The sequence below is a fragment of the Bos grunniens genome, chromosome 19, assembly GCF_055505025.1.
Source record: "Bos grunniens cultivar Pamir isolate PY7600 chromosome 19, Bosgru_T2T1.0, whole genome shotgun sequence".
Taxonomy (NCBI): Eukaryota; Metazoa; Chordata; class Mammalia; order Artiodactyla; family Bovidae; genus Bos; species Bos grunniens.
In genome coordinates, this window is record NC_141183.1 from 21,870,113 (window position 1) to 21,881,971 (window position 11,859).

The 11,859-nt window shown below is 46.3% G+C and overlaps 1 protein-coding gene across 1 annotated transcript; it reads left to right on the top strand.

Annotated features, from left to right (window-relative positions):
- Window positions 1-232: 232 nt before the first annotated feature.
- On the top strand, window positions 233-5,704 carry LOC147351630 (keratin, type I microfibrillar, 47.6 kDa). The gene is made up of 7 exons (XM_086355368.1): window positions 233-635; window positions 1,630-1,712; window positions 2,768-2,924; window positions 4,240-4,401; window positions 4,496-4,621; window positions 4,793-5,013; window positions 5,230-5,704. The coding sequence occupies exons 1-7, from the start codon at window positions 288-290 to the stop codon at window positions 5,336-5,338; spliced, it is 1,206 nt and encodes a 401-aa protein (XP_086211494.1). The 5' UTR covers window positions 233-287; the 3' UTR covers window positions 5,339-5,704.
- Window positions 5,705-11,859: the final 6,155 nt, after the last annotated feature.

The window sequence follows — 11,859 nt, forward strand, 5'->3', positions numbered from 1 at the left end:
GAAGCCACACCATGAAGCTCTTATTTCACTGATGCCCAGCATGGAAGAGGAGTTCTGACTTAGCAAGAAGCCCAAGTAAAGTCTTTTATGAGTTGAGGGACTCTTCTGAGGAAACATAGCAAACCAAGGGGAGGGGCTTTTGACAACCAAATGAGTAAGAAAAGAAGGGTTGTCTTCCACATCCACACCCTCTGCAGAGGGGGTATAAATGCTCCCAAGAGGAAGGAGACTCACAACTCTGGCTTGGTGAACTTGGACTCTTGTGGCACCTCGCTCCCTCCAGCACCATGTCTTACAGCTGCTGCCTACCCAACCTGAGCTTCCGCTCCAGCTGCTCCTCCAGGCCCTGCGTGCCCCCCAGCTGCTGTGGCACCACCCTGCCCGGGGCCTGCAACATCCCCGCCAATGTGGGCAGCTGCAACTGGTTCTGCGAGGGCTCCTTCAATGGCAGCGAGAAGGAGACCATGCAGTTCCTGAACGACCGTCTGGCCAGCTACCTGGAGAAGGTGCGGCAGCTGGAGCGGGACAATGCAGAGCTGGAGAGCCGCATCCTGGAGCGGAGCCAGCAGCAGGAACCCCTCGTGTGCCCCAACTACCAGTCCTACTTCCGGACCATCGAGGAGCTCCAGCAGAAGGTGAGGGGCTGGGCACTCCATTGCCTCCAGCAGGAAGTTGTAGGGAGGGAATCCGAGATATGGTTAAGGAACAATATAAGCTATTCGATTGCCATTTTGCTTTTTCATTTTGTTTTCCTGAGGGTCCATTTTAGGACCAAGACTGTTAGATCTGAGTATTTGCATAGTGTTAGCCTTTGTGGAGGTAGCAGCACTTTGCATAAATAAGCTGTAATTAAAAGCTGCCTCTGAATGCTTCCATGTATTTGCCGACTCTGGAATTATTACCCTGAGGTGTGAGAAAAGACAGCCCAAGAAGGAAGCTGAGAAAGCGAGACTTTTTGTAAGAACTGGGCCAATTTCTTTCTCCCTTATCTGGGCTTTTGGCTGCTCTGACCACTTGTTGATGTCCTCTTCTGGGTACTTAATTATCCTGACTCCATCATCTTGATCTAGAAGCCTCTGGGCTTCTCCTGGTGCCCAGTGCCCAGTGAGGGCATAGAATAGTTGATTAGAACAAGAAAAAGTGTAAGCTCCCTAGGAGGACCCAGCTATCCAGGATGGCTGGGCGCACATGGCTCTGTCTCTGACTCAAGCCCCTCCAATTGTTAGCCGACATATTTATCTTCTCCATTGAATTGAAAGTTTCTTGAGGGCAGGATTTAGTGCTTACTCATTTTTGTATCTTTAGCTCCTGCAACCATGCCAGACATAGAGTAGGTTTTTAAAGATAAATAATGTTAGTTATTATTATTATTATCAGCTTCTCAATATTTCTTATTAGGAAAGAAAAGGAAAAACTGTGTATGTACTGATACTTTCCTGGCATATGTCTGCATTCTTCCTCCCTCAAGTTTGAGCTCTCTAATATTGAGCAACTATTGCACATGGGCAGTAATCTTAATATAAGATCCACTGTGATTTCTCATTCTATTTCTTCCATGTAAGTGAATTAGTAGGGATGCTGTTAACTAAAGATAACCAAGCTCATTCTAGAATGTTTTGGGTCTTCTAGATCCTGTGCAGCAAGTCTGAGAATGCCAGGTTGGTGGTACAGATTGACAATGCCAAGCTGGCCTCAGATGACTTCAGGACCAAGTGAGTGGGAAAGGGGGCTGTTGTCTTGCCTCTTTGCTCTCCTTCCTCTTAACCTGTCTTCTATAACAACAAACATTGACAAAGTTTTGCTAACCAGAACTCGGAAACCCTTCTCCAGAGTCAGACTCCTTGCCTGCTTTTCTTTTCAGAGGACATCTTTGAATCCCATCCAGTGTAGAAGTCATGGTCCCCTGATGCTCCACTAAACACAGAATCCAATTAGGAGACTGGAGGAAGTATATTAATTTTGGAAATCTCATGGTTTATGGGTTTTTATCACATTAAATCCACTGTCTCTTCATTTATTAGAAAATACTTGTTGGTGTTCAGTCACTCAGTCATGTCCAGCTTTTTGTGACCCCAGGGACTGTAGCACGCCAGGCCTCCCTGTCCATCACCATCTCCTGGAGTTTGCCCAAGTTCATGTCCATTGCATTGGTGATGCCATCCAGCCATCAGTCCTTCCAATGAATCAGGTGACCAGAATACTGGAGCTTCAGCTTCAGCATCAGTCCTTTCAATGAGTCAGTTCAGTTGCTCAGTTATGTCTGACTCTTTGTGATCTCATGGACTGCAGCACACCATGCTTCCCTTTCTATCACTAACTCCCAGAGCTTGTTCAAACTCATGTCTATTGAGGTGGTGATGCCATCCAGTCATCTCATCCTCTGACACCCTCTTCTCCTTCTGCCCTCAATCTTTCCTAGCATTAGGGACTTTTCCAATGAGTTGGCTGTTTGCATCAGGTGACCTAAATACTGGAGCTTCAGCTTCAGCATCAGTCCTTCCAATGAGTATTCAGGGTTGATTTCCTTTGGGATTGACTGGTTTGATCTCCTTGCTGTCCAAGGGACTCTCAGGAGTCTTCTCCAGCACCACAGTTCAAAGGCATCGATTCTTACCAGTGCCTTTTCCTCCAGGCACTTTGGCTCCATGTTGAAAACTTGAGTCAACGAGATGGCTGTAAAAACCACAAGCCTCAACTCCCAGATGTCTGACAAATCAAACCAAACTAGAGTCAAGGCCAGGCCTGACCCTGATTCTCTGCATCACAGGTACGAGACAGAGGTGTCCTTGAGGCAGCTGGTGGAGGCAGACCTGAATGGCCTGCGTAGGATCCTGGATGAGCTGACCCTGTGCAAGTCTGACCTGGAGGCCCAGGTGGAGTCCCTGAAGGAGGAGCTGATCTGCCTCAAGCAGAACCATGAGCAGGTGAAGCTCCCTAACAGGACCAAACTTGCTGAGGCCTGTTTCCAACCACAGTGGGGTGCGGGAGAGGCTCAACTAGCTGAGGAATCTGTTTTCCAAACAAAAAGGGATTTGTAGAGAATGAGTCATCTGATAGGAAGCAAGGGTTTTTCTGCTGGTGGCGAGAATGAGGGTGAAGGAAGTTGGCAAGCTCAGTAATAAGGAAAGGTCAACAGCCAGGCAGCACCCACAGCCTCTTCCATTCCCATGGTGGAGCACATGGGGCCACAGAAATCTTTTACCCCAATTCTTCAATTAGTCACTGGGGACACCAGCAAGACCACCCTGTAGAGAGGGATGAGCTGGAAACACAACCCCACTCTACTCATTCAGAGCTCCTTCTGTTATTCGCGGAAAAGCACTCACATCATTGCTTCATTAGTTGCATGATAAAGAAGACAGATATTTTGTGCAAATTTTAAAATCCAGAACAATGTAAATGGTGATAGTTAATATTAATTGAGTGCTTGTTGTGTGCCAAACACTGTGCTAAGTGCTTTAGAACTCCAGAGATAGTTCTCATCTTACACATGAAGCACTTGAGGTTTCTAAAATCTTCTAGTCTAGAAAGTGGTAGGCATGAGATCCAATTCATTAGCCTTGAAATGAGCAGATAACTATTTCCTTTATCAAAAGCTAAACTGGTGAAATCAAGAAATGACCAGTTAGGTCTATTCTCTGCCAGGATGGCAGATTATGAAGTACGCATTCTTTGCTTCCTCTTTAGCTGGGTTGTATCCTTTATTTATTATTATTTTTTTTTAATAAGTGCCCAGACATCGCGTCCTCCGCGCTGGCGCTAGAGCGAAAGCTGGGACAACCTAGGCTGCGTCCGTCCCTCTGTCCACTGCAGCGCCGCCTCCGAGACTCCACTCCCCCAGCGGGATCGCGCCCTATCCTTTTTTTTTTTTTTTTTTTTTTTAAACTCACAGCTAAGATTCAAACCATAGGCTATATGGTATACTGGCAAGAACACTAGACTGGGTGTTTGGGCTTTTAAAATTATGGTCTAGTGCATCTCAACTCAGTCCAAACCACTGCACCTCCAAGTAAGAAGTGGTATACTGAGTACAAGGGTGGAAAGAGGCCATGGACTTGAAAGCACTCTGTAAAGTAGAAGACACAGGTTACTCACTGAATATAGAACCCAGTTAATGAGAGGATCAGAGGGAATGGGGCTTCTGAAAGCTTAAGAATAATCACCAATGGAATTGCACTCTCCCAGAAGAGAGCATCAGGATCTTCTGAGATACTTTGAATTGTCCCCTTCCTCCACCAGGAAGTCAACACCCTGCGGAGCCAGCTGGGAGACCGCCTCAACGTGGAGGTGGACGCCGCCCCCACTGTGGACCTCAACCGTGTGCTCAACGAGACCAGGGCTCAGTATGAGGCCTTGGTGGAGACCAACCGCAGGGACGTGGAGGAATGGTACATCAGGCAGGTGAGCATCTCGGCATGTGGTCTCTCAGGACCCTCAGCCCCTTGGGGCCCTTCAGGTGGGGTCTGATTGTCTCTTCTGCCCTTTGGTGTTTCAGACTGAGGAGCTGAACAAGCAGGTGGTGTCCAGCTCAGAGCAGCTGCAGTCCTACCAGGCAGAGATCATCGAGCTGAGACGCACGGTCAATGCCCTGGAGGTGGAGCTTCAGGCCCAGCACAACCTGGTGGGTATTGATGAGACTCCTGGTGAGGAGGTGAGGTTGGGGAGTCAGGGGCACTGGGATGCCCTCCGGACCACCCTCTCCTGAACTCTTGGAGCTGGTGACTTGTTTGGAAGCAATGGAGAAGCCCCTGAAGGAGCAGCTCTGTGACTTTCCTCCCCTTCCCTCTGACAGAGAGACTCCCTGGAGAACACCCTGACGGAGACGGAGGCCCGCTACAGCTGCCAGCTGGCCCAGGTGCAGAGCCTGATCGGCAACGTGGAGTCACAGCTGGCGGAGATCAGGAGTGACCTGGAGCGGCAGAACCAGGAGTACCAGGTGCTGCTGGACGTGCGGGCCCGGCTGGAGTGTGAGATCAACACGTACCGTGGGCTGCTGGACAGTGAGGACTGCAAGTGAGTAGGAGGCTAGTAATGGTCTCCTTGGGGGCTCGTGAGGTGGCTATGAGGATGAAAGATCTTCTTGATGGAAATTAACTTATAGTTTCAAGCTTTTGACTGGAGGCACTCAGGACGTAGCAATACAATACTCTTATACAAAGTGTGTTTCGTATCTTTCTAACTCTTCACTTCACTTTCCTGTAACATGCTGTAATGGTGTTCTGCCTTCAGGCTCCCCTGCAACCCATGTGCCACAACCAACGCTTGTGAAAGGCCCTGCATCTCCAATCCTTGTGTCTCACGTGCTCGGTGTGGACCTTGCAACACCTTTGTGCACTAGAGGCCTCAGTGCCAGCAGGAGGTCAAGGGCTCCAAAGTCACATCTCAGTTCCACTTCTGGGAGCAGCCTTCAACCAGCATCAGCTTCCACTGAATTCCCAGCTAGATCCTTTAACACAAGAGGCTGCCAAGTCCACCAATGGCTCAGTCTGTCTTCTGAGTCCCACGAAGAAATCTACAGCCGGATCAAGTAACGTCTATGCTTACAATGATACATTTGCTTAAAGTGTTATGCTCTAGCAAATACTTATCTGTGATTTTAAATAATTACAGTAAGTATGATTGAGCTGGTAGGCAAGCTGTGAAACTGAACATAATTGGAATAAATCTTCCTTGTCACTCTTTTGGTCTTTGGAGAAGTGATAAATATCCCTTGTTAATCTCTTAATAAATTCTTATTCTGGCACAAAAATAGTAATTGTCCTTTTCATTCATTCATTTCAAAATTGGGTGTCTTCTGTAGATAAAACAGAATCAGTGTTCTTCCCATCAGATGAAGGAGTCAGCACCCCAATAGATGGTCTGTTGTTCAGTCACTAAGTTGTGTCTGACTCTTTGTGACCCCATGGACTGCAGAATGCCAGGCTTCCCTGTCTTTCACTATCTCTTGGAGTTTGTTCAAACTCATGCCCATTGAGTCCGTGATGCCATCCAACCATCCCATCCTTTGTCATCCCCTTCTCCTGCCTTCAATTTTTCCCAGCATCAAGGTCTTTTCCAATGAGTCAGCTCTTCACATCAGGTGACCAAAGTACTGGGGCTTCAGTTTCAGCATAAGTCCTTCCAATGAATATTCAGGGTTAGTTTCCTTTAGGATTGACTGGTTTAATCTCCTTACTGTCCAAACTACCCTCAAAGATATCTCCCTCTGCCATGGATTTTGTGTTTTGGAGGAAGATGATAGGAAAGGGATGACAAATCCACCAGAGAGTATCTGCAAGCATTTTCTGTCAAGTTCTTCAAAGGGAATCTGAGAGAACCACAGGAAGGGAACATCAGCATCATGTACCACTCTGCCCTCAGGGAGCAGAGTCCTGTAGGACGGAGAACAGATGTTTCTAATCTACTCCAAGATTTGAGAATCAGTTCTTTTCAGCAGAGAGGATCACTGTCTGAAATATCGGCAGAGGACCACATGCACAAAACAATTCTTTAGAGTTTGGTAGAGAAGAATCAGTAGAAAATATTTTAAAAAATCAACTTCCAAAATGATTAACATGGATACAAGATAGGTCTCAAATCCACATAGAAAGTCACATTATCATTATTAATAAATGTTGCTTGTTTAGAATAAGAAGAGAAATAAATGGGTCTGAAACTCTCTAGTTCTAGTTAAAAAACTCTCTAGTTTTTTAAATTGTCTTTCAGCAGCAACAAAGAGGCAGGAAGAGAAAAAGAGAGCTCTCTCACAGGTAAGGTCCTTCCATTCAACTCTGGGCACTCCAGGCTTAAGATCAATTTCTTTCTTCCATGGGGGCCTCAGCCCACCATCACCAAGGTCGTCAGTTCCTAGACACAGTGCTGTCATAGCCCAGAAGCAAGAGTACCAGAACCTGGGAACTGCCTCCCAACCCCTCTCTTCCCTCTACGTGAAACATGCAACATGAGGCTGGGACGAGTCTTACTCACCAGATGACAGCGTCAGATGTTGTTTACTTCCTTAAATTTCAGCCTGTTCCTTTGAGAGAGCACCTGGGGCTGGTGTCTCATGCTATGATGATCCCTGTACTTGGAGGCATGGCATACATACACATAATAAAAGAAAAAAAAGTCACCAGAGAAGCCCCGTACATGTAACAATCCTTAGTATTATTGCCATTGACCCTTTTAACCTTGAATACTAATTCTTGGGCTCTGAGTCTAATTTTAAGATTGTATATTCCCAGCTTCCTCTTAGGTCCTCTTTCCCTCCCTTTGACTGGTGTAACCTGGACTCCTGTTTTTCAATGTGGAGCTGGGGGTCATACAAGACTAACCTCCCCTTCTGTAGAGATGACTAATTTCTCCCGTTATTCCTGGTGTCCCTCTTCCCTGCTTGCTCATGGAATTCTAGGACCCAGAGTAGCATGAGTTTGACATGAGAAGAGGAATCATAGAGACTGGAATGTGATGGGGAGCCTTGTGGTGAGCAATGAAAAGAATATTGTCTGTGGGGAAATGTGGGAAGATGTGGGGTAAGGAATGTGGGATGGTCTGCCACATCTCTCCTGGATGCCTGTTTTAACCTCTTGTCCCTTACAGGCACCTGCATTAGTTCCCTTTTGAGGGTAGCTGTATATGGGTGGCTCTGAGAAGGAGTCACTCACAGGATGGATTATTAAGAGGCTCAAGGGAGGGCCTTGAGCAGAAGCAACCTGGAAAGGACCTCCATTTGGCCAAGAAGATGTGGAATATCCACCTGTGGGGATTGCCGTTTGCTCTGGAAAATCCTATAGCTGCTAAGGTCCAGAAGTCTTGTTCCATTGTTCTGTTGAAGAAATTAACAGAATTGTCCTCAGTCAGTTCAGTCACTCAGTCATGTTCAACTTTTTGTGACCCCATGGACAGCAGCACACCAGGCTTCCCTGTCCATCACCAACTCCTGGAACCTGCTCAAACTCATGTCCATTGAGTCGGTGATGCCATCCAACCATCCCATCCTCTGTCATCCCCTTCTCTTGCCTTCAATCTTTCCCAATATCAGGGTCTTTCCCAACGAGTTAGCTCTTCACACCAGGTGGCAAAAGTATTGGAGCTTCAGCTTCAGCATCAGTCCTTCCAAGGAATATTCAGGACTGATTTCCTTTAGGATGGACTGGTTGAATCTCCTTGCAGTCCAAGGGACTCTCCAGAGTCTTCTTCAACACCACAGTTCAAAAGCATCAATTCTTCGGTGCTCAGCTTTCTTTATGATCCGACTCTCACATCCATACATGACTACTGGAAAATCCATAGCTTTAACTAGACAGACTTTTGTTGTCAAAGTAATGTCTCTGCTTTTTAATATGCTGTCTAGGTTTGTCATAGCTTTTCTTCCAAGGAGCAAGTATCTTTTAATTTCATGGCTACAGTTACCATCTGCAGTGATTTTGAAGCCCAGAAAATAAAGTCTGTCAGGAGCCTTCATTTCCTCTCAGGAGCCTTCATTTTTCATCCAAGTCCTTGACTTTTTCTAGAATAGTCAAGTCATTTTCAAGAAGCCAATTTTGCATGGTTTTGGGTCCACCTTGGTGATGGACAGGGAGGCCTGGCGTGCTGCGATTCATGGGGTCGCAAAGAGTCGGACACGACTGAGCGATTGATCTGATCTGAAGGTGGGATCTACTCCATGAAGTCCTAGAATACAAAATACTGTTGATGTTGAAAAAGACTCAATCCCAACCCCTGCCTCAGGCCACTGTTTGTTACTCATCTGCCCATTTTGAGGATTTACCTCATGTCCATGCCTGGTGGGTGGGACAACCTTGATTATCCAACTTGCAGAAGAGGAACTTGCTCACGGGTGGGGTGGTCTGGTTCCAGAACACCTGCTCCCAGCTGCACTCCCAGCCTGTGGGTCTTGTGCTGGTGAGGGCCCAGAATAGCAGAACTGCTGTGGGTATTGGTACTCCCTTCTCAAATGTCCTCTTATCCACAGCCACATCTGGGCTTGTTCTATGTGCCAGACAGGGATACATAGGCATCACTATCTCCATTAAAATAAAGCTTCATTGATGGATAACTGACATACAATAAACTATGCATATGTAAAGCATGCAGTTTGGTAAGTTTTGACAACTGTACACACCAGAGAAGCATCACCACACATATCCACCATCCCCCAAAGTTTCCTTATGCTGCTTTACAATCCTCCCACTCCCACTCCTTCACCGGCCCCTTCTCCATTTTACAAACAGGCAAATTGAGTTTTCCGAACATCTGGAGCAAGAACAGAGACCGCCTGGCTCTTCCCTTCTCCCTGCATATGTGGCTCATAAGGTCAGCAAGGTGTCCTGTAGTAGCAGTGTAGGGCTTCCAATGCTTGATAAGAGAGGAGCTTATATCTATTTACTGTCTACTTTTTTCTTTAAGCCAGGGAGAACAGGGAATTATGGTCACTCCATAGATGGAAAGCTGAGAGTAGATTAAGAAAACTTGGCCAAAACCTGCAGGTCAGCGGTGGAACCAGGTTCTCATCTTCCTACCCATGAAATCTGGCTTTTCTCTCCATTCCAGCTTGGATCTGGTATGGTTGCCTTCACCTCCATGCCTTCAATGGAGCTGTTTTTAAAAAATTGTTTATTTATTTGACTGTGTTGGGTCTTAGTGGCAGCACACAGGATCTTCATTGCATCATGAGGATATTTTGTTGCAGTCCATGGACTCTCTAGTTGCAGTGCATGAGCTCAGCAGTTGTAGAGAGTGGGCTTAGTTGCTCCACAGCATGTGGGATCTTAGTTCCCTGACCAGGGATTGAACCCGCATCTCTAGCATTGCAAGGCAGATTCTTAACTACTGGACCACTAGGGAAGTCCCTCCAATGGTGCTTTGACTTCTCCCTCCATTCCCAGGGGAGCTGAAATCATATTTCCTAGACTGACACCTGTCCCACTGCGCCAGGCCTCCCAGGCACATGCGTTTAAAGTACCCCTGCAACCTGAGTCTTCCTTCCTTTGAAACAGAATGCCAGAGGACACTTGGGAGATGGTCGAGAGATTCTGGAACTTAGAGATGAATGAAATGGGAAATGGACTTCTTCTAGGCCAGGTTCATAGAAGAGACATATCTACAACATTACTTGGGCTTCCCTGGTGCCTTAACGGTAAGGAATCCGCTTGCTAATGTAAGAGATGTGGGTTTGATCTCTCTACCCACTCCAGTATTCTTGCCTGGGAAATCCCCAAGGACAAAGGAGCCTAGTGGGCTACAATCCTGCTGCTGCTGCTGCTGCTAAGTTGCATCAGTCGTGTCTGACTCTGTGAGACCCCACAGATGGCAGCCCACAAGGCTCCCCCATCCCTGGGATTCTCCAGGCAAGAACACTGGAGTGGGTTGCCATTTCCTTCTCCAATGCATGAAAGGGAAAAGTGAAAGTGAAGTCGCTCAGTCGTGTCCGACTCTTCACGACCCCATGGACTGCAGCCTTCCAGTCTCCTCCGTCCATGGAATTTTCCAGGCAAGAGTACTGGAATGGGGTGCCATTGCCTTCTCCAGGGCTACAGTCTATGGGGTTGCAAAAGGGTCAGACACAACTTAGAGACCAAACAACATCAACAACATTACTTAGAAGTTCAATCAGTGGGAGCACTGAGGAAGTTTGGATTCATTTGTTTGTTCAATGAATACTTATTAAGCACTTACCCTGGGCCTGTTCTTGTTCTCAGCACCAGAGTGTCTCAGTGGAGAAGATAGGGAGGATCATGCTCACTGAGAGTTCACAGAACAGTGGAGGACACAGGCAGTAAATAAGATGCACTGAGTAAACCAGTCCAGCAGGAAGAGGATTTTATTTTCTTTATTTATTTAAGAAGAGGCTTTTAAACAATGGAAAGCACCAAGAAGAAAGGAAACCAAGGTGATGGATGGGCTCTGGGCAATAGTAGTTACCATGGTCAGGGCTGGGCTTTCCAAGAGGTGGTATCTGAGCTAACCCTGGAAAGTGAGATGCTGCAGACCAGAGGAAAAGGGCATTCCAGACAGAAGGACATCAAGGGAGGGAATGAGGCTGGTGCCTTTGAAGGAGGAAGGAGGGCCAGTGATGGAGTGACAAGCCAGGGAGGAGCCATAGGACCTGGGGCTAGCAGTAGCCTCCCCAGCTCTGGGAACATCTGATTGCATTTTTAAGTAAAGAGGAAAGCCTTAGAAAGGCTAAAATGGTGCCCCTAGCACCAGAGACTTGGCAATATAATGCTATTTTAAAATACTCATTTAGGTAAGAAGATTCTGCCTAAATCAAACATAGAGAAGATTCTTGGCTGAATTTAACATTGAGAACTGTATTACCATTTAGAGATTGATTCCCAGTATTTACCTTCAATTGGCATCTTGGGGGCATTTATTTAGTTTGGACTTTCTTCCCATTTCAGCTCTTTATAAAGTGTTTACCTTCTCTGAAAAGAGTTTGGAGCCCAAATAATAATTTTTCACAGAGATATCCAGGAACTCTTGTAGTGGCTAAAGGAGTATCTGACCAAATGGAAAAGAAATAAAATGGTAAAATTATAACACTGAAAAACATTTATTTTGGGGTTGTCTCAAGGAGGCTTCTGGGGGCTAATCACTAAGTCATCAGCCAGGGAAATGATCTAAGCTGAAGATACTCACTATTTTAACCCTCTGAGATCCACTGATGCTTAGAAACATTGATAAAAAGAATTACATATCTCTGATCTTTCACACAGAGCACAGGATAGGAATTGACTAAATAATGATCAAATTTTCACCCCCTTCCCTTGTAAAAATAAGACAATAATCTTTCAAATACAGTCCCATGTTTGGCAAGTGATTTCACAAGAACACTTGGAAATCTGGGGGAAAAAACAGGCTAAAATGACGGATTTGATT

Coding starts and splice junctions, on each gene's coding strand:
- LOC147351630 (XM_086355368.1), top strand. CDS start 288: ATGTCTTACAGCTGCTGCCTACCCAACCTGAGCTTCCGCTCCAGCTGC. Junction 636..1,629: donor TCGAGGAGCTCCAGCAGAAG/GTGAGGGGCTGG, acceptor TGGGTCTTCTAG/ATCCTGTGCAGCAAGTCTGA. Junction 4,622..4,792: donor TTCAGGCCCAGCACAACCTG/GTGGGTATTGAT, acceptor TCCCTCTGACAG/AGAGACTCCCTGGAGAACAC.